Source organism: Danio rerio, chromosome 8, assembly GCF_052040795.2.
Source record: "Danio rerio strain M-AB ecotype USA chromosome 8, GRCz13ab, whole genome shotgun sequence".
Lineage (NCBI taxonomy): Eukaryota > Metazoa > Chordata > Actinopteri > Cypriniformes > Danionidae > Danio > Danio rerio.
In genome coordinates this window covers 27,045,349-27,068,854 of record NC_141028.1, presented here as the reverse complement: position 1 = coordinate 27,068,854, position 23,506 = coordinate 27,045,349, and the positions used below count along the sequence as shown (strand labels likewise).

General features: G+C 36.6%; 2 protein-coding genes across 3 annotated transcripts in view; one reads left to right on the top strand and one right to left on the bottom strand.

The window, feature by feature from the left end:
* sort1b (sortilin 1b) overlaps positions 1–16,247 on the top strand; it is a 32,772-nt gene extending 16,525 nt beyond the window's left edge. Inside the window, exons 8-21 of one of the 2 annotated variants that reach the window (XR_015497353.1) lie at positions 1,647–1,801; positions 1,875–2,019; positions 4,823–4,972; positions 6,013–6,119; positions 6,221–6,323; positions 7,661–7,832; positions 9,842–10,029; positions 10,113–10,302; positions 12,098–12,214; positions 12,682–12,790; positions 13,071–13,195; positions 13,306–13,426; positions 14,258–14,880; positions 15,036–16,245. Coding sequence is in view for 1 of the 2 variants with exons in the window: in NM_001126465.1 (NP_001119937.1) it covers positions 1,647–1,801; positions 1,875–2,019; positions 4,823–4,972; positions 6,013–6,119; positions 6,221–6,323; positions 7,661–7,832; positions 9,842–10,029; positions 10,113–10,302; positions 12,098–12,214; positions 12,682–12,790; positions 13,071–13,195; positions 13,306–13,426; positions 14,258–14,272 (1,697 nt within the window). In the remaining variant the exon portion in view is untranslated. Of the gene's footprint in view, positions 1–1,646; positions 1,802–1,874; positions 2,020–4,822; positions 4,973–6,012; positions 6,120–6,220; positions 6,324–7,660; positions 7,833–9,841; positions 10,030–10,112; positions 10,303–12,097; positions 12,215–12,681; positions 12,791–13,070; positions 13,196–13,305; positions 13,427–14,257 lie in introns of both variants that reach the window. The other variant, NM_001126465.1, reaches the window with a different exon arrangement.
* A 954-nt stretch (positions 16,248–17,201) lies between these two features.
* On the bottom strand, positions 17,202–23,410 carry ngrn (neugrin, neurite outgrowth associated). The gene is given in 4 exon segments (NM_001045253.1): positions 17,202–18,344; positions 21,232–21,342; positions 21,409–21,615; positions 23,381–23,410. Coding segments are annotated over 3 exon segments (870 nt in total). The 5' UTR covers position 21,615; positions 23,381–23,410; the 3' UTR covers positions 17,202–17,791.
* Between the last annotated feature and the right edge of the window lie 96 nt (positions 23,411–23,506).

Here is a 23,506-nt window from a genome sequence, read left to right as displayed (position 1 = left end):
TCAAAGCAGGGTGAATCTGTCTTCTATTATGCTCTATTACGCTCTGTCCATCTATTACGCTCCAATCTGTGCTGCAATCGGCTTTCAGAAATGATCAGATGTGCTCCAACATTAGGCACATTCAAATCCAGACTGAAAACACATCTGTTTAGCTGTGCCTTTACTGAATAAGCAGTGTGCTACGTCCCACAGATCACACTATTTGGTCTTTCTTTTCTTTTTCATCCTTTTATTACCTGTTTTAACATTTTATTCTGTTTTTATCTTTTTTATTCACTGTTTTATTTGTTTTTATTATCATATACACTTATCTCTTTTATTCCTGTTTATGTAAAGCACTTTGAATTGCCACTGTGTATGAAATGTGCTATATAAATGAACTTGCCTTGCCTTGTCTATTGTAGATATAAATAGCATTTTATTTGATATATATATATATATATATATATATATTATATATAATTTTTTTTTATTCTAGCTCATTTCCTCTGCTTTGATAGCATATTTGAGGGTGTATAGTAAGGTTTTAAAAATAATAATAATAAAATTAGGGGAATGTTTTAATCTTTTTAATTTTTGTGGGAGTTTCTACTTCAGTGTTTAATGCATTTATGTGACCTTTAAATTAACTGTGTATTCACAATATTTTAAGTTAAAGTTGGCCGTCTGGATACTTGTTAGATCATTAAACTTTTCTGCGGATTTATCTCTCATGCACTCTAGCCTTGATCACTACAGCCCTGACAAAATGTCTAAACCAGTAAATGGCAATAACATTTTCTGAAATATGCTTCTATGAAAGCAATATTAAAACCAATAATTAACTGACATATATACTGTATATATATTGTTTTATTGAAGAAAATATTTATGTTCATAAACCTTTTTTTTTTTATGGAATTAAAACAAAATGTCATATAAGAAAAATATACATAATATTGAAGCTGTGCCGTTTCCCAGTGATGGGTTGCTGAAGGAAGGGCATCCTCTGCGTAAAACATATGCTGGATAAGTTGGCGGTTCATTCTGCTGTGGCGACCCCTGATTAATAAAGGTACTAAGCCGAAAAGAAAATGAATGAATGAATGAAGCTGTGCCATTTTAAATGATATTTCCACAACTATCACAAGATTATTAATTAAATTATACATATTAAAATGAAGCCAAAAAAGTTATGAATAAAAGCACAATTTTGAAAGTCAAGTCATTTCAGTTTTTATAGCGTCTTGTACAGTCCAAATTGCATCAAAGCTGCTACAGAAATAGTTCTTACAGTTCTGTCAACTGATCCAAAACTCTCTTGCACTGGCCAGTAAAAGCTGTCCTCATACTGAACCCAACAGAATGAAATTTTAAGCTTCCTTTTCAAGATGTTTGGCAATGTTTATGAGTGCTTTTGCACCAGTGTCAGAGGGGATGAAGCAGCACCCTGTGACTGGTGTTGCTCAAGAGCTCATTAAAAGCTGTCAGATGAAACGTTCGAATATTTTAGCATTATAATTAAACACCCCACAGCGGATTTGAGTCAGCAAACCTTGTGTTATTGCTGAAAAAACACAAACTGCGGCCCGAGCAGCTCATAAAACCAGGGACATCATTCTAAACCCGTATTAATACTTCACCGTTTGTTGTTTTGTGTTTTTCAGTTGATAAAGGGATGCTGGTGCTGAGAAAGTCAGTTGACCTTGGCGCTAATATAAAGACGGTTGCAGAGAGGATCTACTCCTTCGGGATTGGTGGACGTTTTCTGTTTGCTTCAGTTATGGCAGCATCAGGAAACATAATACCGTCGGCATCAGAGGTGTGTGTTATGATACACGAGTGTGTGTATATATGCATGAATACAGTGTGTTAACTTTATTCATGTTTTTCAGGAAATCATGCGTGCGATACATGTGTCAGTAGACCTTGGTGAGACATGGAACATGGCACAACTTCCTCCTGTCAGTCACGAGCAGTTTTACTCAATACTGGCAGCCAATGATGACATGGTCTTTATGCATGTGGATGAACCAGGAGGTTGGTGGTTTCTCTTGCTTTATTTACTTTATTACATATGCTTACATCTAGTGTTCTTCACAGCGTTTTTCATTTTTGAATAGTTTTGCATATGCACAAATGAATCTGTGAAAAAAGTACTGAAAATGCTGTGTTGTGCATGTCAGATCAGTAGGTGGCGACTGCACAATTATTGTCCAAACAATCCAACATAAACTCATTCTGCAGCCCTATTTACATTTCTGGAGAACGCAAATTATGTAGCCAGACAAAGAAGCTGCAGCTTTAGAATGCTAAAGCTTTAAATAAAAGTGAAATCAGCAACAGAAGCCCGACCCCTTCTGCGCTGCTGTTTAGAGCTCATTTTTGGTTAATGATGTCAAAATATACCAGCATTTTGCAATGGATGTGTAAATGGTCTTTTCCTGAAACATTCTGGAACGTACAGTCATTCCGGTAATTTTCAGAATATTTACCTGTATCAATGTCACTGAATTTTTCATATCAATGAAAGGGGTTAATGTCACATTTGCAATCAACACTATGTGTCACTATATCCATACAGCATTGGATATTAACAGTGCAAAGTTAAATGCATGTGCTGTTTGTGAGTGTGTTTGTGTGAACTTTGTGATGACGTTGTGTGTGACTCATCGTTGCAGAAAGGCTTGAATTAACTCCACTACAAATACATCAAATAATCATTGGGAAAGTTCTTACTGTAGTATTTCTCACAAATGTTAAATGTGATCTGCTTCCTTCTTGTCTGTCAATATGCTGTTTATCTGTCGCAGCCGAGGCGGAGATTGAGGCACACTCTGACAGGCATGTGGGAACCGTGGGCGAGAAGAACTAGCATTAAAGGCACAAGCAGTGTTGGGCAGTAGCATCGCTTCAAGTAGTGACGCTACTAGCTTAACTACATTTCTCAGTTGTGTGGCGTTTGCTACTTTCTAAATTAAATAGCTTTTCAGTTACAAAGCTATTTTATTAGCCAGGTAGCGCAGTAGCGTCCACACAAGCTACATTTACAGATCGTGGATCAATAAGTGATGGCACCCACATTCACGGAGATGTGAGGCCGGTGTCTAGCAGATGAAAGTAAATCCATATGATGGCGAGAGTGACGATTTCTTCTTCAGATGTTCGACAACAAAGTTTTTGGTGCATTACTGCCACCTCTGGTTGGCGATGTCGCAAACCTAAACTTGCTTGATGGAAAGATGACTGAGGGAGAGGAGTTATTTCTGAAGCAGTATATTTCTCGTGACCATACCTCAAGAAGTACATGTTAAGGTGTAAAAACTTAATTTCTGATGCTATGCTCAAAAAATACTTTAGTATATATATATAGATTTTTTTTTGTTTTAGCTGTTATATACTATAATTTGTTTCTGTTCAGTACAGCATATTATTTACAGTAAATAACTGAACTGAACTATTATGTGTCATATATTTCATTGACAGTTTTATTGATCACTAAGATATGATTGACTTGGATTTCAGTTGCTTCGATTTAAAAATGAAATTTGTAAAAATAGCTTAGAAGTTGCTAAGCTACTTTTCCCATGTAGCTTTTAGCTTAGCTTTTAGTGTAGTTAAGCTACATTTTAAGTAGAGTAGCTAATAGCTTAGCTCACTACATTTTTTAAAGTAGCTTGCCCAAAACTGGGCTCAGGCCACAAAAACAGCTGCAATGTTTTCATAGCAAAAAAATTCCAATATTCTGAAAGGTACAACAAATAATCTGATGGGTGTTTTGAGCTGAAACGTTACAGATAAATTCTGGGGACACAAAAGACTAATAAAACTTGAATCTTGAAAAAAGGGTAAAATATGTGCCCTTTAATACTAATGCTGTGTTCACACCTAATGCGGTAAGCAAGGATAAATAGACGCGTTAACATTTTGAGTTTACTCAATTCTTTTGCGCCTCAAATACGCTTTATTCGCGTGTTAAGCTTTGTTGCTAAATGGCTAACATGGATTTTATTGAGAGAATAGCTGTGCTTATGTGCTTTAGGAATACTGAAAAACAGCATCAATTCGTTTGGAGCCGTGTCCACTAGATCCATTCTGAGGTGCATCCACCTCTGTGAGCCCATAAACTCCTACAGAAACTAGACCTGGATGATGAAAGCTTTTAGCGGTGCTTCTGACTGAGCCAAGCCCAGTTTGATGAACTGTTGTCAGTGTTGGCAGGAGGATTTTCCCGTCTGGACACCAACAACAGGCGCTACGTCATAATTACCCCCCCACAAGAGCAATTGTCTATTTGCGTCTTTGCATTGACTTAACATGTTAATCACTCATGCTTGATGCTTCTTCCGCATCTGGTGTGAACACCTTATATTATACACCTTTCAGCCAATCAGAATCTAGACTTGCAAGACTATGGAAAAAAGAAAACGCATACAAGGATGTTTTCTTGCTTTCATAACTATAATTTAAGATTCATTCTGACTGTATTCCAATAGGCTTTGTCACAAAGTGAATGCTTTTGGGCTCTCAAGTTGCTTGGGGTTTTCACAAAGCGAGTGACATACTTAATAATGTTATCTTGCACCTCTGTAAAGTGAGAATTTCACACAAACCCCCCATTTTTCACTAGCGTTTTCCTGTTTTATACAACATCTTGAAATCAGCCACACTGGTATATAGATGCATTGTTTTTAATATGAAAATCTTGTACTGGTCAACCACAGGCATTTAGCAATACAAAAGAGTGGAACTGCCCAAAGAAACAACTGTTATTTTTTAATAAACTTGATAGACCTTCTACTGTGTCTTTTTTAACTGCCTTCTGCCTTTGTTTATTTTCCAGACACAGGCATTGGCACCATCTATGTGTCAGATGACAGAGGCACAGTCTATTCCAAGTCTCTAGAACGCCATCTGTACACTGGAGGAGAGACAGACTTCACCAACGTCACTTCCCTCAGAGGAGTCTACACTACTAGTGTGCTAGCTGAGGGTAGGGTATATTCTAGAAAACATGCACATATATTTAACGTATGTGTGTTTGTGTCAGATTTAAATTGTATGCTTTAAATCAGGGGTGTCAAACTCAGTTCCTGGAGGGCTGCGGTCCTACACAGCTTAGCTCCAACCCTGCTTCAACACACTTACATGTAGGTTTCAAATTGCCCGTTTCCACTGAGTGGTACAGTACAGTACGGTACAGGTCGGTACGGGTCACCTTTATAAGAATTGCATTTCCACTGCCAAAAGGGCACCAATAGTACCCTCTTGATGGGTGTGGTGTACGACAGAAAGTTTCAGTTGACGTCATTCTCGCTCAAGGAAATGTCAAAGTAAAGCTGTAGCGGTCATTCACAAATCATACATGAAGCATGTTCCGAACTAAACCGTACCGTACCGTACTGCTCAGTGGAAAGGGACCAAAACTGTGCAAAACTGTGGCCCACCACGAACTGAGTTTGACACCTGGTCTTTAAATGAACATGGATAAAAGCAGTTTCTATTGGAAGGCCTGCTGTTTATGTTTTAAATGTACATTTAGATTTGATATTTAACATTGTTTAAGCACTGTTCAAAAGTTTGGGTACAGTACTTTTTTGATAATTTTAAAATAGATGATGTGTCTTTCCAAGGTTGCATTTATTTAACCAGTAATATTGTATAAAATTCTTTCAATTTAGAAGAACTATCAATCTAATAACATGAGATTAATTCCCGCAATGGCATAACTGTTGTTTTAAAAATGTTTTTATGGTATTATATTTAGATTATAAAAGCTGACTTTTTTTACTCCTTGATGTTACATGATACTTATAAGTTGCAGACAGTATTCTGATATGCTCATTTGGTGTTCAAGAAAACATTTTATTCTGTTTAAATACTTTGTTGTGCTTTTTAATTTAATGCATCATTTTAAATGGAAAATATTACATAAACAAGCACACGCACATACATTAGTTGACATGACCAAAGATGCCCTTATTAAAGATAATTATAGAATGGTAGTGTAATTATTTTTTATTTCTGCTAAAGATAACTCTGTACAGACAGTAATAACGTTTGACCAGGGAGGAGAGTGGGTTCCTTTGAAGAAACCAGAAAACACCAAGTGTGATTCCACAGCCAAAGATGCAGAAATGGTAAGAACCTTGTAAGCAAAGGTGTGATGATTGGACAGATTGGACAGAAGTTTTTGTTGTTTAGTGTGTTTACTTACTAGTGTTGTCTTTCTTTTGTACAGTGTAGTCTGCATATTCATGCTTCATACAGTACCTCCATGAAGGTCAACGTACCCATGCCACCTCTCAGTGAACCCAATGCTGTTGGACTTATCTTGGCTCATGGTAATAATGCAAACACACTATTAAGACCAGTGCACTGTACTTGTTTTGTTTTGTTATGGTTTGTTTTATTTCATTTTATTTTATCTGTAGTAACCTGTAATGACCTTACTCTTTTACGTGCAGGGGGACTTATTGACTCACAAATCCTAAAACAATCACAGAAAATAGGTTCTTATAGACGAATTGAAGAAAATACAAACATATATATAAATAATTAAAGTCCCCTTAAAATCAGAATTAAAGTTTTGTTGGATATTAGTGACTTTATTAGTTTAACTGCTTCAAAACAAAGACATTTAGAAAAATAAGTAATTAAATTTTGTTTCTCAATGGATCAACAATTTTTATGAAATCAAGGAACACTTCAGCTTCTTATCAGATCTTCTGACCAATCAAAAGCTCTCTTGTATCGCAATTGTCCTGATTCTTACCTACTAGTTAAGGCTGAAATCGTTTACTTATTGGACATTTGCATAAATAAGAAAATAATAAATGGTAGCCGACACATCTGAAATTCTGCATGTTTATTAGTTGGAACAATGTGGGGAGGAAAATATTCAAATGAAAATGGAAACTTTCCATTGAGGTGAATGAAGTCTAGTTGTGAGTTAAAGAGAGTGATAGATTGTATGGCTGGTTTTATGTGCAAACAAGTATCTGCATCTGAAAAGGTATGAACCAAATGCCCTACAGGAACTCAAGAGTTGTGACCCAACCAAACCAGCTGGGTAATAATCTTCTTTGCTGTGAAGTACTGTCTCACAGACAGTACTTTGGGCTAAGTTACTTGAAGGCCGACAAGTTAACATTGATGCTGAGGAACTGTACTAAACAATGTCTTTAATAAAGCCATCTCCCCTTAAGAATTTTGGTCAGCTTACTTATTTTATTATATTCCAAGAATGGTTAAGCCAAATACAGTAAAATCTAACATGAGTTAACATAGATAGTCTGCTCTGGTCCAGAAACACATAGACCACAAAGGTATCAGACACATTTGAATTTGACTAAATGCTGTAATTTAAAGTGGAGAAACAGTCAGACGGACTCAGCATTGCTATCAAAGACTGTGGTTGTCAATAGTCAGATTCGCTTTATCTCTCTGACTCTTATTGGCAGAGCTATATAAACAATACGCTATTGACTTTTCTTTTTTTAAATGGGGCAGATATTCCCCACCCTGACTTCATGTTTAATTTGGATTTACTTCACACATCGAACAAAGCTGTGCATTTCAAGGCAATTCAGAAGGAACACTTTATAGTAAATGGAAATAATGGGAATACCAATAAAGAAAATGAATCGAAACATTGACTGTTGCACTCCCCCTTTTCCAGGCAGCGTAGGGGACGCCATCTCCATGCAGACGCCTGATGTGTATGTGTCTGATGATGGAGGCTACACCTGGCTGCAGGCTCTAAAGGGGCCACATCACTATGCCATCCTGGATTCTGGAGGCCTGCTGGTGGCCGTGGAGCACAACCAGGCCAAACCCATCTCCGAGATTAAGTAAGCACTGAGATAGTGTTATGATTATATTCATATTTTTGTTACACTTTAGTTTAGGTTACAATTCACACTTTTACTTAACCATTAACTAACACTACTAGCTTAAAAAATACTAATTAGCTGATTAATAGTTTGTTTGGTTGAAGTTTGGTTTAGGTTTTGGGTAGGATTAAGGATGCAGAATAAGAGCATACTTTATTACTACTAATGAACAGTTAACATCTTAATAATAGGCAGGTGATAAGTCAGTAGTTATTAGCATGAATTTTGACCTAAACTTAAGTGTTACTGTTTTTTTTTTTTTTTTTTACTTTTTAAATATTCAATTACAATTAAATTTTTGTCTGTGTAGATCTCATGAAAAGTCAGTCCAAGGAGATCTCAGGTGTAATATTAACTGAAAATAAACACATAAACCAAAAAGAGAACAACTCGCCTGTAAATGCAGTAACTCATGAACTAAACATGGAGCAGGTGGGCGAAAACAAAACTCAGAAAACAAAAATATTTAACAGGAAAATTAAACAAAACATGATGCTATGACTGGTAACCCTAAATAAAACTAAACATAACAAACTAAACAAACATAAACAACTTTTTAGGTCCATCAAACAGAAAATATTACATTATTTATTTATTAATTGACTGCATGTTTTGGTGGCTTAAAATTAATATAAGTATTGAATGTGCGTTTTTGTATCATAGAAACTGTTGACATCCGTCAAACAAATGCAAAAAACAAACAAACATACGAACAAATATCAATCTCTTACAATTATACTGATGCTAGAAGACCAGCATTTGCAATTAAAGAAAAGTCAGTTTTAAAAAAATCTTTGAAAGTTGTGATTTCCACACATTAGTTTTAAGAATGCATTATATTTACACCAAAAAGATCCTAAAATTGTTGAAAAAAATGTACTTAAGTAAGTATTTCACTATATTCATGAATAAATAACAAGCTGTGTCATATGTACCCTGTGAATGATCAAATGTAATTATTTCTAGGCAAACAGTCCATTCTGACTGCGGAAATTTATAATATGAAAACATTAGTTTTGCTTTTCTAAGACACATCAATAATTTGGTTGAGCATGTTTTTGAAAAGTTATTACAAACATACTAAATATTATTCATGGTACCAAGTAACTAAACTTTGTAAAGCTACGGCTCTCAGAGGATAATTTGTCAAAAGAAAAATGCCTACCTAGCATGTCAGGAGTGATTTCCTTGTTTTTTCTTGAAGCAATGTTGTGATGAGTGCTGTTGATCAAGTTAGTGACGACTAGTGGATTTTATTGGCCAAACATACTTCAACCAGACGGTAGAGATGGCTCCATCAGGTTTAGTTAAGTTAGGTAATCCTCTCAATAAAATATAGTCAGTCAAAATATGGTCAACCATTGGGTCGAGCAGAAAGTTAAAGGGTTAAAATGAAATTTAAAAAAATAGAACATCAACTGACAGTAATTTAGTTTATTTGAACATTATTTTATTCCAAATAAAAGAAAATTGTTATCTATGATTTCAGTTAGTATCTGGCTACCATGTAATGTAATGTATTTTTTATTTAATGCCATGTCAGCAACCAAGGCTATCTTCATGGCAGGAATCTTTCAACAATAAATATACAATTTAAAAATCAGCAAACAAAATAAAACATAAATTAAATAAGTTTTTTTGTGTTAATACATGATAAAAATTCTAAAACCTTTTCTGGTTTCACTTTGTCAAAAGTGTCCTGAAAAGAGTTAATTTCATAAAAAGTCCTTCTGGAATCAGTAAAAGCAGGACAGTCCAGTAAAATATGTTTTATAGTAAGAGGAGTTTTGCAGCACAAACACTGAGTAGGGTTTTCACCTTGGAGCAAAAAACCATGTGTGTATCTGGCTACCATAACTGGCTTTTAGATACCAGTTTTCTTTGTAATTCTTAAAAAATGAAGCTAATTTTCTTCAATGCATAATGTCTGTACATCCCACACAACTCATTGTTTATGTGCCGCACAGGTTCTCCACCGATGAGGGCCAATGCTGGCATGTTCACACGTTCACCCAGACGCCGATGTACTTCACAGGCTTGGCCTCTGAGCCTGGTGCCCGCTCAGTGAACGTCAGTCTCTGGGGTTATGAAGACGCTATGATCAGCCACTGGGTCACCTACACTATTGACTTTAAAGACCTGCTAAAACGAAATTGTAAGTGACCAGTTCAGTTTCAACCACATCTTGTTGCACTTTATAGTTTAGTTGACACAAACCATTTTTTGTTTGGTTTTCAGGCGAGAGTGATGATTATGTTCAATGGCTGGCACACTCTGATGACATCAGCGACCCAGAAGACGGTTGCATGCTGGGCTACAAAGAGCGTTTCCTGCGGGTGAGGAAGGACTCTGTTTGCTGGATTGGACGGGAATATGTAGTTAACAAACAGCCCACGCCGTGTGTCTGCACACTTGATGACTTCCTGTGGTGAGTGGAAAACTAATCCTTAAAAAATTAAAATATCAAACAAAAACGCAGTATCAGGTGAAAAAGACATACATTTTTTGAAAACTTTGGCCAGGTGTGGTTGTGTGGCCATTAAACTGCATTTTTTGCCTCATAGTGTTGATTTGCGTGCTTTTTTCTTGTTTCTAATTGGCCAACGTGCCTTTATTGTAAGGCTTTTATGCATCATAGGCTCATTCTGAAAACGTAGCGAAATATACATTTCTGGAGATCCTGAACTATGCAGGTTTAGGGAAATGGGTTTTTGGGTCAATCAGTGCTATTGAAAACACTATTGGTTGGGTTTAGGGAAAGGGGGAAGGTGGGGGAATTGGTCAGTCGACATCGGCCTCTGGTGGATTAACGTGAGAACAGCAGATGCAAATGGCACTCGCAAGAGAAATTTCAGATCTCAAAAATTATACACAGTGGATTCGCGAAAACAAAAACTGCATAAAACATAACTCCTGGGATGTATTCGGTGCTCTCCAGAAATGTATATAGCGGTACGTATTTAGAATGAGCCTGGGTTGCTTTTATCATCACCTATTAATTCCGCATGCCATCGACAGTTCATCTTCATATGGATAGAAGGCAGAAAAAAAAAATACCCATGTATGTGTGGACATGGCCTAAGAGCACCTGAACTCTGGTGAATAAAACCAAGACCCCTCATTTCTTCCCCACCTCACCACACACCAACCTAAAATACTATAAATTCTGACTGTGCCTCACACAGGTGAGTGGGCTTAACAAACCACCTGTAGAAACACTTTCTTTCTCTCTCAAAAAAACAAAACAACAACTCTAGCATTCTCTGAGCTCAAATAAGTTACTTTGTAAAACTAGCATCTCTTGTGTGTAATAAATTCCTCCTGAATTGTTTGGACAAAAGCGTCAGCTAAATCAGAGGTTCTCAACCACCAGGCCGTGGACTGGTACCAGTCCATGGATCAGTTGGTATCAGGCCGCACAAGAAGTTATTATTATTTCCATTGTATTTGTTATCTGAGTCGGAACGATTACTGTATTAGCGACACGGTGGCGCAGTAGGAAGTCCTGTCGCCTTACAGCAAGAAGGACGCTGGTTCGGGCCTTGGCTTTATCAGTTGGTATTTCTGTATGAAGTTTGCATGTTCTCCCCGCGTTTGCGTGGGTTTCTTCCGGGTGTTCCGGTTTCCCCCACAGTCCAAAGACATGTGGTACAGGTGAATTGGGTAGGCTATAGTGTTTGAATGTATGAGTGTGTATGGATGAAACCTTCAGCCAAGGAATGGATCCGCAACCCATTTGTCAACAAATCAGAAAACTGGAGAAAGCAAATTACGGCGACCTTATAGGGGCCGTTCGCATTTTGCATCTTTTGTAGAGTTCGCGCAAATTCGTTATTTCCAAAGTGACGTGCTCACCCCTTCCAGATGCACCCAGTTGAATAAATGCTGCGAGTCACGTGACAAGAAGTGACCGCCCCAGTTTGGATGGAATATACACATTTCGGTTGACATTATCTTACACAAACACAGTACACCCAAACACTGCAGTGCTTTGTCATTTTCTACATACATAAAACTTGTATCCGAGTGACAGCTTGTCATTCTCTGAGAAAAGTGGTTGATGGTCACCTAGCAACCTACAAAACTCCGACCCCTCCCGGTCCACAGTAAAATTGTCAAGCGTTGACTAGTCCGCGGTGATAAAAAGGTTGAGGACCACTGTGCTAAATGAATAAATGTAAATGTAAAGAAAAGAGACAAATATTCTCTGCCTTCCTTTTCAGTGACTTTGGATACTACCGTAAAGAAAAGAGCTCTGAGTGTATAGAACAGGCTGAACTCAAAGGCCATGATCTGGAGATCTGCATTCATGGGAAGAAAGAGCAGCTCCAGACCAGTGGGTAATGCCATCTCTGCTTTATTCTCTTGAGGACTGACTCTTATTTTTCTCTGATTCTTAAATTGGTTGTTCACTCAGAAATTACATTTCTATAATCATTTACTCTCCTTCAAATGGAAAAAAAAGATTCATGAGTATATTTAATCTCTTAAAACACAAAATAAGATATTTTGAAGAATGTTGGACACAGCTAGCCACTGATGTCCATAGTAGAGAAAAAATACCATGGAAGTCAATGGCAAGTGTTTTCCAACGTACTTCAAAATATTGTGTGTTCAGCAGAAGAACAGAACAGGTTTTGAATCACTTGAGGGTGAGTAAATGATGAAAGGTTTTTAATTTGTGTGAACTGTCGCTTTAAGAAACATATTAATTATTTATTAGTGGTTCATTCCGCTGTGGTGACCACTGATAAATAAGAGACTAAGCTGAAGGAAAATGAATGAATAGTTATTTTGAATTTGGCAGATACCGAAAGATTCCAGGTGATAAGTGTGAAGGAGGGAAACAACCAGAAAGAAAGGTGATCGACCTGAGCAAGAGATGCGTCAGTGACCTGCTTGACCCCCAGCCGCTGGTGAGACTGCATTTATATATCACAGTTCTGCATTTCTGTATTTATAAAAACATCAGTCACATGTACTGTAGGCTTGTTTTATGTACATAAGTGTTGAATGAACAGTTCACTCTACTATCTTTAAAAAGTGTACATTTTTAAAAGAATGCAGAAATGTGGTTGACCATAAGTGCGTTACAAAGTGACATCACCATCTACTGGCCTGATCTAGGTGAATGGGGGATCTTTTTAACAGTAGCGTTTAAACCTCATACTCACGCAGCTGTTTATCTTCTATCAGAATAATCCACAGTCAGAGCAATCCACCTCTCACACGGCTCCTATCATTGCCATGGTCATCGCCATCCTGCTGACCGGTCTAGTGTTTGGGGCACTGTTCGTAAAGAAATACGTCTGCGGTGGAAGGTCAGTCTGTTCCCCAAACATTTTAAGGTTTATATATTAAATACATATCGTTTTTTTTAAATACAAAAAGATAGTTCTGTCGGTAAACTGTCCTGCCCTCTATTTTGCAGGTTCCTGGTCCACAGATACTCAGTCTTACAACACAATGTGGAAGCCAATGGTGTTGATGAACCGCTGGAGACAGATGTGGTTGGAGCACCGAAGAATGACTTCCATGATGATTCAGATGAGGTACAGATTCACACTCATAAATAACTACACTTAAGCTCCGTATCCATCTGGTTTTAAGATTAAGTTTAATGCATTGGATCTCAAAAGGGTGATGTTAAATATGGGTGTAAAAGGGGTCTAAAATGTTTTGAGGTTATCCACATTTTAGCATTACCAGAGGGAGCTCAAAACACTGTGCTTACATAGTGTAAAAACTCATGGTCAGTTGTGTTCTAACAGCCACTAATAACTACCAACTCTCTGCCTGCTGACCTCCTTTTTTTACAGTTACAGTTGATAATGTTACATTTGATTTAAAGGTTAAAAAAAAATTTCTAATGCCGGGTTCATTCACCATATTGACCCATTTAAAAGTATACAGGTGACATGTCTTGTGTATTCTATAGTCTTTAGTAATATGTTCAGCAGATACTTTTACTCAGGCTACATTTTTGGGTAAGTAATGGTACTTGAGTGTGAATTTTCAGTAGTCCTTCCACCGCTAGAAAATGATGACAGAATTTAAATTTTTGAATGAACTGTCTCTTTAACGCCTGGATGTAAACAGATCCTTTGAAAACAATCTAATCTAATCCATTTTCAATTACCTCTGGAAGTGGTCGAAAGTCACAATGTTTTTGATTGTATTTGATAATGGTGCTCAAGTTTGACCGACAAAAAAGCATCTTAACACCAGGTATAAACATGGCCATAAAAGTCTGTTTCCCTTCTAGCTGTTGTTATAAATGAGCCTTAAAATCCAAGTATTCTTATGTGACATTTTTCGATCACAAAAAATTCCATTAAAGAAGTCATTGTACTGATCTTGCTAAATGTCTGTGTCATTGTCAGGACCTGCTGGAGTAAAGCTGAGCAGAAGGAGCTCCATTTGCTGTCATCCAGGCATTACTGCTGCTGTCTCTCTTCTTAAAGCACAAGCCAGCTGTCAGTCAGCTTTTTCAAACCTTACCTACCAGCTAATGTTATGCACTTCCTGCTTCTCCATCAATCCGAGTGGACACGGTTGCTTCTCCACCAATAGGAGGTGCTGTTCTCACAACTAAAGACTCTCTTGAATGTAGCTTTGCTGAAGAAGCGTTTAAAATGCGGTTAATGGTGTTTTAATTCTATCTTCGGGCGTTTTAAGGACTGTTGATGGGATACTTTGTAAAATACTTGTTTTTCTTTTCATGTACAGATTCCTTTATGTCAAAACTGGACGTTTAGTTGATCAATTTTGAAATGGATTAAGCATACGTTTGATTTAGCAACAGGAGGCATGATATCAATCATATCAAAGAGGTTTATTTAAAATACTGTGCTACTGAACCCATCAGTAAAATGTGATCTGCTTTCAAAGCTTTACTAACATTCACTGATATGAATATAGCAATAAACGGCAACAGATTTGGCTTCAGAACAAACAAAATGGAGGAGTGTTCATCGTTTAAGATTTCCGAACATTATTTACATCAGTGTTTCTCAATCACTTTCCTGGAGGATCACCAGCTCTGCACATTTTCCATGTCTCCTTAACCAAACACACCCGATTCAGATCATCAGCTCATTAGCAGAGACTGAAAGACCTGAAATGGGTGTGACAAACAAAGGAGACATCCAAATCATGCAGTGTTGGTGGTCCTCCAGGAACGTGGTTGGGAAACACTGCTTTACATGATACTGTGTAGCTGTTTTTGATACAAAAATCTGTATCTAATATTATCGACATTATACACCTTGTGATAATTTGTAAATAAGTCACACTTCAAGCCATTTCTGCGAGGGTTAGGTCAAATTTTGTAACGATAACTATTTTTATGAACTAAGCAATGACGCAGATGCATGTAAAATAGGACTAGAGTTGTAGTTTGTGTACAACCTTGCACATTTTGCCCAAATCAAATTTTGTAGTTTTCTTGGCTCTCGACGTTTGTGCTGTTTTTGTGGTTCTTGACTGCAGGAAAGTCCCATGTCATTAAGCAGAAAAGGTGTGACTTTTTTTTTTCTTTTTTAAACCGCCTGACACTTGACTAGGTGTTTGCGTGACAAACCATTAGTCGCAATAATTTAGCATGTGTTCATTATTTCCAAACATCAGTGAGAACAGACCCAGTGGTCGGAACTCTTTGACCATGCCATTTAACAAGATTCAAATGCAATAGAAAGCAGTTTAGCACCTTTCCGCTTGTACTTCCTGTTTAACGTCTGATGCAGTGAGTTTTCTTTTAAGTATCTACACTTCATTTCTAGCCAAATTTCTAGCAGTTGTTTACTTATCTATACCAATCCTAATGGAAAGTCTCATATTTTCATAGAGGAAGACAATCTCCTTTGCAAATACTCATATGATGTTTAAGAGGTATAAAAATTCTAGTTTGTGTTTTGATTCAAGTGCCTAGCATGAAGGCATAGCTTGTGCCTTTCAATAAAATGTAAATCTCATCATCTATAATTCTAAAACAAGAGGAAAGAAGTACCACAGTTCAAAAACATGAGTTCATATTTCAGTACTTTTACTTTTTATAAAACAGAATAATAGTAAATGAGCCTCTAATATTGTATTCCTCCCATTTAATTGCAAATTGGACAGTTTAGGTTGTTCTCCATGCTTAATAAAAATAAAAATAATCTGGATATGACAAGTAGACGCAATGCAAATGAAGTTAATTCTATTGTGACACTGATGTTATTTATGAGAGGTGGAACACTTCTTCAATGTACATAGTAGTTGTGAAGCTCTGTACATATATAGCAATTCCCACTTTGTATCTGTTATTTTCTTTGCTCTGTATATTTGGAAAAGAACTGTTAGTTTGAGAAATAAATTGATTTGTCCTGTTGATTTTGTGTGGTCAAAATTTATACTTATTTGTCAGTTTTTTAATTCCATTCTTCTGCAGTTAGGAAAAAATAAAGCAATTTATATAAGAAAATGAATTAAATATGAGCGTAATAAACTTGCAATATATAAAACATCAACTCTGTGAGGAAAAAAAGGTTTTAGAAGATGCAAACACTTTCTCTCACAAACCTGAGTTTATATTACACAAATAAACTTATTTCCAAGAAATAAAAAATAAATACTGTATACATTTTTATGATAAGAGTATATACTGTATAAATTTTTTTTAAAAGTGTAAAAAATTGTCTCAATTATGAAAAATAAACGCAATTACCTGTAAAACAAATTGTATTTCCTTTGGCAGCTCCATATAAATGTGACAGAGATGCAAAGTATTCAGTTTTCACCATGTTACCAATCATTTCTTTACTACGAAAAGGATAGTTCACTAAAAAATGAAAATAATAATAATTTCTCCATCCTTCAAACCTGTTGGGAGTTTATATTATTGTTTTTATTTTTATTTTATAAAGCAGTATCCATTGACTTTGATCGTATTTTTGTTTTTACTCTGGGTGTCGATGTCTGCTGGTTTCCAGCATTCTCCAGGATGTCTTGTGTTAAACAAAACGAAATTCATTAAAGGGCACCTATTTTACCCCTTTAACATCATGTAAGACGAGCCTTTGTTGTCTCCAGAATGTGTCTGTGAAGTTTCAGCCCAAAATACCCATCAGATTATTTATTATAGCCTGTAGAACCTGCCTATTTTGGTGGCTGAGTACAGTGTAGCTGTTTTAGTAGCCTGTGGCTTTAAATGCAAATGAGCTGCTTCTCCCCACCCACCGTTTCGACATGTGTGTCTGCTTCTCATGGGTTAAATCAGATAAACAGCAGTTAGTGATGGATGAAGCTGAAAAAACGTCACAAGTCAAAAACACCCAAGAAAGTTTATTTGATGTATTTGTGGTGGAATTTATTCAAGCATTTCTGAAATGATGAGTCTCACACAAATGCCATTTGCATTACACACACATTAAAGTTTACTGACACCATGTGGCCGTGTTGATTATAGCGGTTAAGAATGAATGATTTAACTGTCTTTATTACAAACTCTGTTTTAAATTTTTTTTAAACGTATATAACTTATGAAAATCACAGAGATATTTTAATCCAAGTTTATTTGCAAAAAAATGTTCTGTGGACGTGTATAAACATTATTGTAGAAACATGATGCCTGTCAATCAATCGGTGGTCAGGGAAAACCACACCCACGTTGCAGTGGGCCTCAAAATCACTGTGATATGGGTCCTATTTTATTGTCAGGATATTTTTTAAAAAGAGACTTGCGTTTCTATCACTCTAATATGACTGTGGACACAATATACCTACATACAGCTCTGTCCAAACAGCTTACTAATGTTAATCATAGGTGTCCTTTCAAGTTTACGTAAATGGTGAAGAAATGTTTATTTTTGGTTGAATTATGCCTTTAGATATATTTTTATTTAACAAACATTTTCTAAACATAAACTCCAAGTGTCTCAAACTCTATACAGGAAGTTACCTTCACTATCAAAAAAGTCTCTTCCTCTCTGCTCCACTGGACTGGGCTTCTCATGAAGTGTTTGTGTGATTTTCTCCAGCTCTTCGTCAGTCAGAATCACTCCATCCCACTCCTCCTCAAACTCTACATCATCATTCACATCCATCTCACCTTTAGACTCAAGCCTGTCCTGGTATTCGGGTGCCACATTCAGTACAGCTGTCTGTTTTGATAATGTTATGTGTCCAGCAGAGGGCGTCAGTCCAGTCTGCTTGGTGTCCAGTGTTTTGAGGGCAGAATGAGATGTGTTTGCAGAGGGGAGCAGTACTGATGGAGTCAAGCTCTTCTGAAGTCTGGATTGTTCAGCTTTGCCGTCTTTGAGATACTGTGGTCCACTGCTGGGGGAGACTTTAGCATCCTGCTTTAGCTTCCGGGCTGCTGGTGGGGTGAACGTGCTGCGCAAGACTCTGGAAATGACATCAGGGCTGACAGAGAAACCCTCTGCTAGTCTCTGGAGCGTCCATTCCTCTGGAGACTCCTGCTTTAGGTACCTGTGAAATCATATGGCAGATGACTGGCCGGTAAAAAACTACAACATTTCTGGCAAGACATGAGATTGGTATGATTTATTGAGAAATCAACGTTCAAACATTCATTGATTTTACTTATTTTTCTTTGGCTTAGGGCCTGATTTACAAGGAGCTGCATATGAAAGTTTTTGTTTGTTTTTTTGCCATGAAATACTTGCAATTAAGAATCATCTATTCTAAAAAAAAGTATTACATTAAATTGTGAACTACTATTTTAATTAAAAAGACATAAAATCATAGCAACCCCTTCCCTTTAAATGATACTCTGAGGAAAAAATAGGATTTATTCATATTTTCATATAAATAAAATGAGATTCCCATAAACAGGGGCTGACTTGGTGATTTTGGGGCCCAAAGCAATTCCAGGTATGGGGCCCTAGCAATTAAAAAAAAAAAAAAACTGCATGTTAAAAAGCATATTTTGTATATTTTAATATTTAAATGAACCATTCTCTTTCTAATGTAAAATTAAAAGCAAACAAAAAAAAAACAAGTTCACAAACTATGTACAGCAGGGGTGTCCAAACTCAGTCCTGGAGGGCCGGTGTCCTGCAGATTTTAGCTCCAACTTGTCTCGACACACCAGCACAGATGTTGAGTCAGCTTGATTAGCTAGCTCAGATGTGTCTGATCAGGGTTGGAACTAACCTACAGGACTGAGTTTAGGCACCCCGATGTACAGTTAATTGGCTATTGTTGTGATTAGATTTTAATAGTAATAATAGTAAACTAACATTTAAACAAGTGGAATTTACAATTCATCAAACTAAACTTTGCACCCGTTATCATATGAACTGAATAATTGCTGTTTTTGAATCGGTGGCCGTTTCACTGGAGAATGTGATGTGAACAGGCCCTCTTTCTTAAGCTCACAACACTCATCATCTGAGCTGTTTTGGCCAGACAGCAGGATCGTGGAGGAAGTTGTCGTATTTATACTTTTTTCCCCAAATGTTCTCAATATTCTCACTCTTGAACACTCTGTCTGCCTCTTCTCTAATCGCTAGCAAACTGGTGTCACTAAAATCTCTGTGATTGTGAACAACTACAAGATAATAATAAGCAGTCAATTTAAATGATTACATGTAAAACAGTGGAGAAGCAGATGGGTTTAACTGTACCAGGGAAATACCTCACGTTTCTACTGCTAAAATATTAGCCGTCGGCATGCAGATGAATGATCTGCTCTCAATGCTGCAGGTGTGAGAGATGGCTGTGTGGCACCGTGCCGCCTTTGAGTGCTCTAAAGCGGTGGAGAGGCCGACAGCATCACCCTCAGCACGTTGTGAAGAGTGATGTTAGGAACGGTACAGAACATAAGACTCTCTAAAAATCTCCAGTAACACCTAAAAACATTAGCTAGTCACTTTTTGGAAAATTTGCCGCTTAGGGGGGTCTGAAAAGTCGCTAAGTTGGCAACACTGTCTATGATCAAAGCACTCACACTTCGTGCATGTGCAGTACGGAAGGAACGTTCCACTATTCATGGGGGCCTTGGTTTTGAAAATATTTAAAATCGATTTTACAACATATGACTGAAGTGAAGTTTATGTATAAACTAATTTCAAGAGGATCACGTGATTATGATTGAACACGGCTGGTTCTGCATTAGCATTTAAAATTATAAATAGCCATTATAAAGAGCCAGGGTTTCTCACTACAGTCATCTTCGATTTGAAGAATCCCCCCTTCCACCCCTACCTCTTCAACTTTCCCTCCATAGGGCGGCATGGTGGCCCAGTGGTTAGCACTGTCGCCTCACAGCAAGATTGTCACCGGTTCTAGTCCTTTAACAGGTTGGATTTCATTTCTGTGCGTAGTTTGCATTGGTTGGAGGTCCCTAATTCCCCAAGCCCCTAAGCGGCTGCTTATCTCACTTATTGGTTAAGTCCACACCTGGCCAAGGGGTATGAATAATTTCAGCTTGACTGTATATTATAAATACACACACAAGCTAAATAAACTGAACATATACACACATTTTATCTCATTTTATTTAATCTCCTAATTAATTATTTAATATGTTTACATTTTAAATCAAAGTTTGGGCTCACAAACCATTCAAATAAGTATGACATATGATATAAAAATATAATAATAATAATTTAGTCCACACATGCACGTGACAATAGAAAATGATGGCTTATAATCACAACAAATTTTGAATGCTCAATGTTGTGACTGATTAAACAGAATTTCAGAGACCTTTGTAATAGACACAGGATGCGAATTACAGGGGGGTTTGGGGGGACTGACGCCCTAACTAACACTTGATCCCTCCCTGAAGGACATCAAAACAAGATGTATGGAGGGTCAACCCTGTGATAATAAAAATAGCTTTCTCTGATTCATATCTTTAATATTAATAATTAAAAATGTATAATATAAATATACATTTGATCCCCCTACAACGGCTTATAACATTGAGAATGCATAATTGCGCCAATCAATGCTAGGAAAAATATCATTCAACAGTCCTAAACTGGCAGTTCTAGAGCACAGATAGACAACTTAAGTATTCACAAAACAAGTTTCTTGTAAAATAGATGTTTTTATCTGCATGTAGGCTTAAAAATGAAAAATTATACACATAATTTGTATAGTTTGACCTACAGTACAGTAACCTCTAAAATAGTCATCAATATCCTTCAAAACCCTAAGCATACATTTTATTAATATATGATATGCAGTTTAAATAAATTCATAAATTTGATTCACTGAAGCATGTATTACCCAACTACTATTGAAAAAAAATTGCCCCAAGCCCCCAACAACCCCCTGGCAATCTTTGCACACAGAATAGACAGCAATTTGCACACTGAACAGACAGACATACTGACTTTGTTACCTTATCTGTTCAATGGCATCCCAGCTGAGCTTTCTGTGTGGAGCTCCAGGAGTGTTCATTTTCCTCTTGATTATATGAAACTTTGCTGCTTTCTGTCTTCTCCTCTCTTCACTGTACAGAAGCGTTAACATTAATGCATGAAGACAGAAGCTTTTGTCCTTCTCTAGAAGAACTCACCAAATAATAGAGTCCAGTTTGACTTCCACTGCATCCATGTCATGGTCATCCTCAAACACGGCACCCTGTTGTTTCTGTTTGGGATTCTTTGACATCCACCCGAATGAGCCTCGACTGGCATGGCGACGGGCCTGGCAGACAGCAGGTCCTGGGACAGGGGCCAGTTTGGTGGCCAGCATGAGGACTCTTCTCCAGGGGGACACCATTCTAAATGGTCAGAGATACAAAGACAGTGATATCCGAAACTTCAACTGGATCCAACATGAAAATGACTATTCAACTAATTGTAATGGACCCTTTTCACAAGCCTGTTATGACAAGTTTAATGGTCATCAACATCTTAAATCCAACAAAAAAGTTTTAAATATTTTAATAAAAAAAAAAACGTATGAATATTTATATGTATTAATGCATGAATTATATCATCTTTGTTTTAAATTACAAAACATGAATTACCGCTTGTGAACGGGTTTCTAATGCAGCGTCTATAGGACAGGACAGTAAATTAATTTGAAGTTATTCTCTCCTCTGGCTGGCATTATCAGTCTCACACAATTTTGTTTCTTTTTCTGAAAGTCTTTATAACATCATCATTGATTTTTTCTTTTTTTATTTCAGCAAATATGATTGTAAAAAATTATTTGTTGTATTCTCTCATTCATTGCATAAGTTTTCCCAACTATGACGACTTTCTCTACTGAGGAACCCAGAAGTGTGAAACGGGTCTATTAGCCATGAAACAGTAAGAGGACACATTACATTAAAATCTCAGTTATTTTAAGCCATTATTCACCCAAAAATAAAATATGCTGTTATTTTCATCCTCAGGACATCCATGATAAAGAATACTTTTTTCAGCATTTTAGATTTTTTTTCAACTGAAATCGTAGTCCTTTGCGAATCAGAACTTTGAGAGCAGAAAAACAAATACAGGCCAAACTTATGGCATAACAGTGAATCCATTAAAGAAGAAAGTGCCCTATTTCTTGGATGGCCTGAATGTGAGTAAATAGCAAATGTTATTATTTGGATTAACTATTCCTTTAGAGTCAAACAGTTCAGTTTATTTTAAATAAAATACTAAATTGTAAGATGTTGAGTTTTTTGCTTCTATAACGTTGTAGGTGAGTAGAAATGAAACATCCAAATACATGTGTGTGTGTGTGTGTGTGTGTGTGTGTATTATTTTACAATTGAGGTAAAGTTGGTTTTATATTTACACATTCCTTCAGTGACAGCTTGTGACATGCTCCCTGTATTCTTTACCATGGTACTTTAAATGTTCTGTTTAAAAATCACATGCAAGTATGTCTTCAAGACAACATTAGCACTATTTATTTGACTATGAACAATGTTGTACTTTGATAGTCATTGGCTACTAATATGATTTCCCTATTTGTAATAGGCAAAGAATACTTTTCTGAAATATATTAAGAAGGGAAAATTCTTTAAGGGGAAAACTTTACCTCATTTTTTTACACAGATCTACAGATGTACTGATTCCATTTACAATGCATATCTTAATGTTGATTTCTCTGGAGAAGTTGTTCCCATTTATAGAGCTGGAAATTAAATTATTTTATGCTCTTCTATATTACAACTAACTAATAAAAACAGTTTGTAAAAGCAATTTTACTTACTTTTTTTCCTCTGATTTGTGAAGTGAAAATATAAAGACATTTCTCTTTAAAAAAAACTTCGATATATGATAAAACAACATGCCAAGTATGACGAAGAATGTTAATTAAAATGTGTATCATATTCACATGATACAAATCAATATATGAAGCTGCACAATAACAGAAAATAACATTTATTTAACATTCTGCGTTATTTCTACGTAAGCGAATTGTTCAAACTCAACATTTTATTTCAGTTGTATACAACAATTCATCTCACAGCCCAAATTGTGGCAATATACAAGCTCATAACGTCGGATGCGATACGTAAACAATACAAGCAAAGCACTCACATGTTCCCCTCGCTCTTCCTTCACGGTGACATTATTCCGGAAACCGTGAGTTTAACCAGGTACGCATGCGCTGCAGTGGTTCGATTGTACTCGGGCAAACTCGGCTCCGTTCGCCGATCACATGCG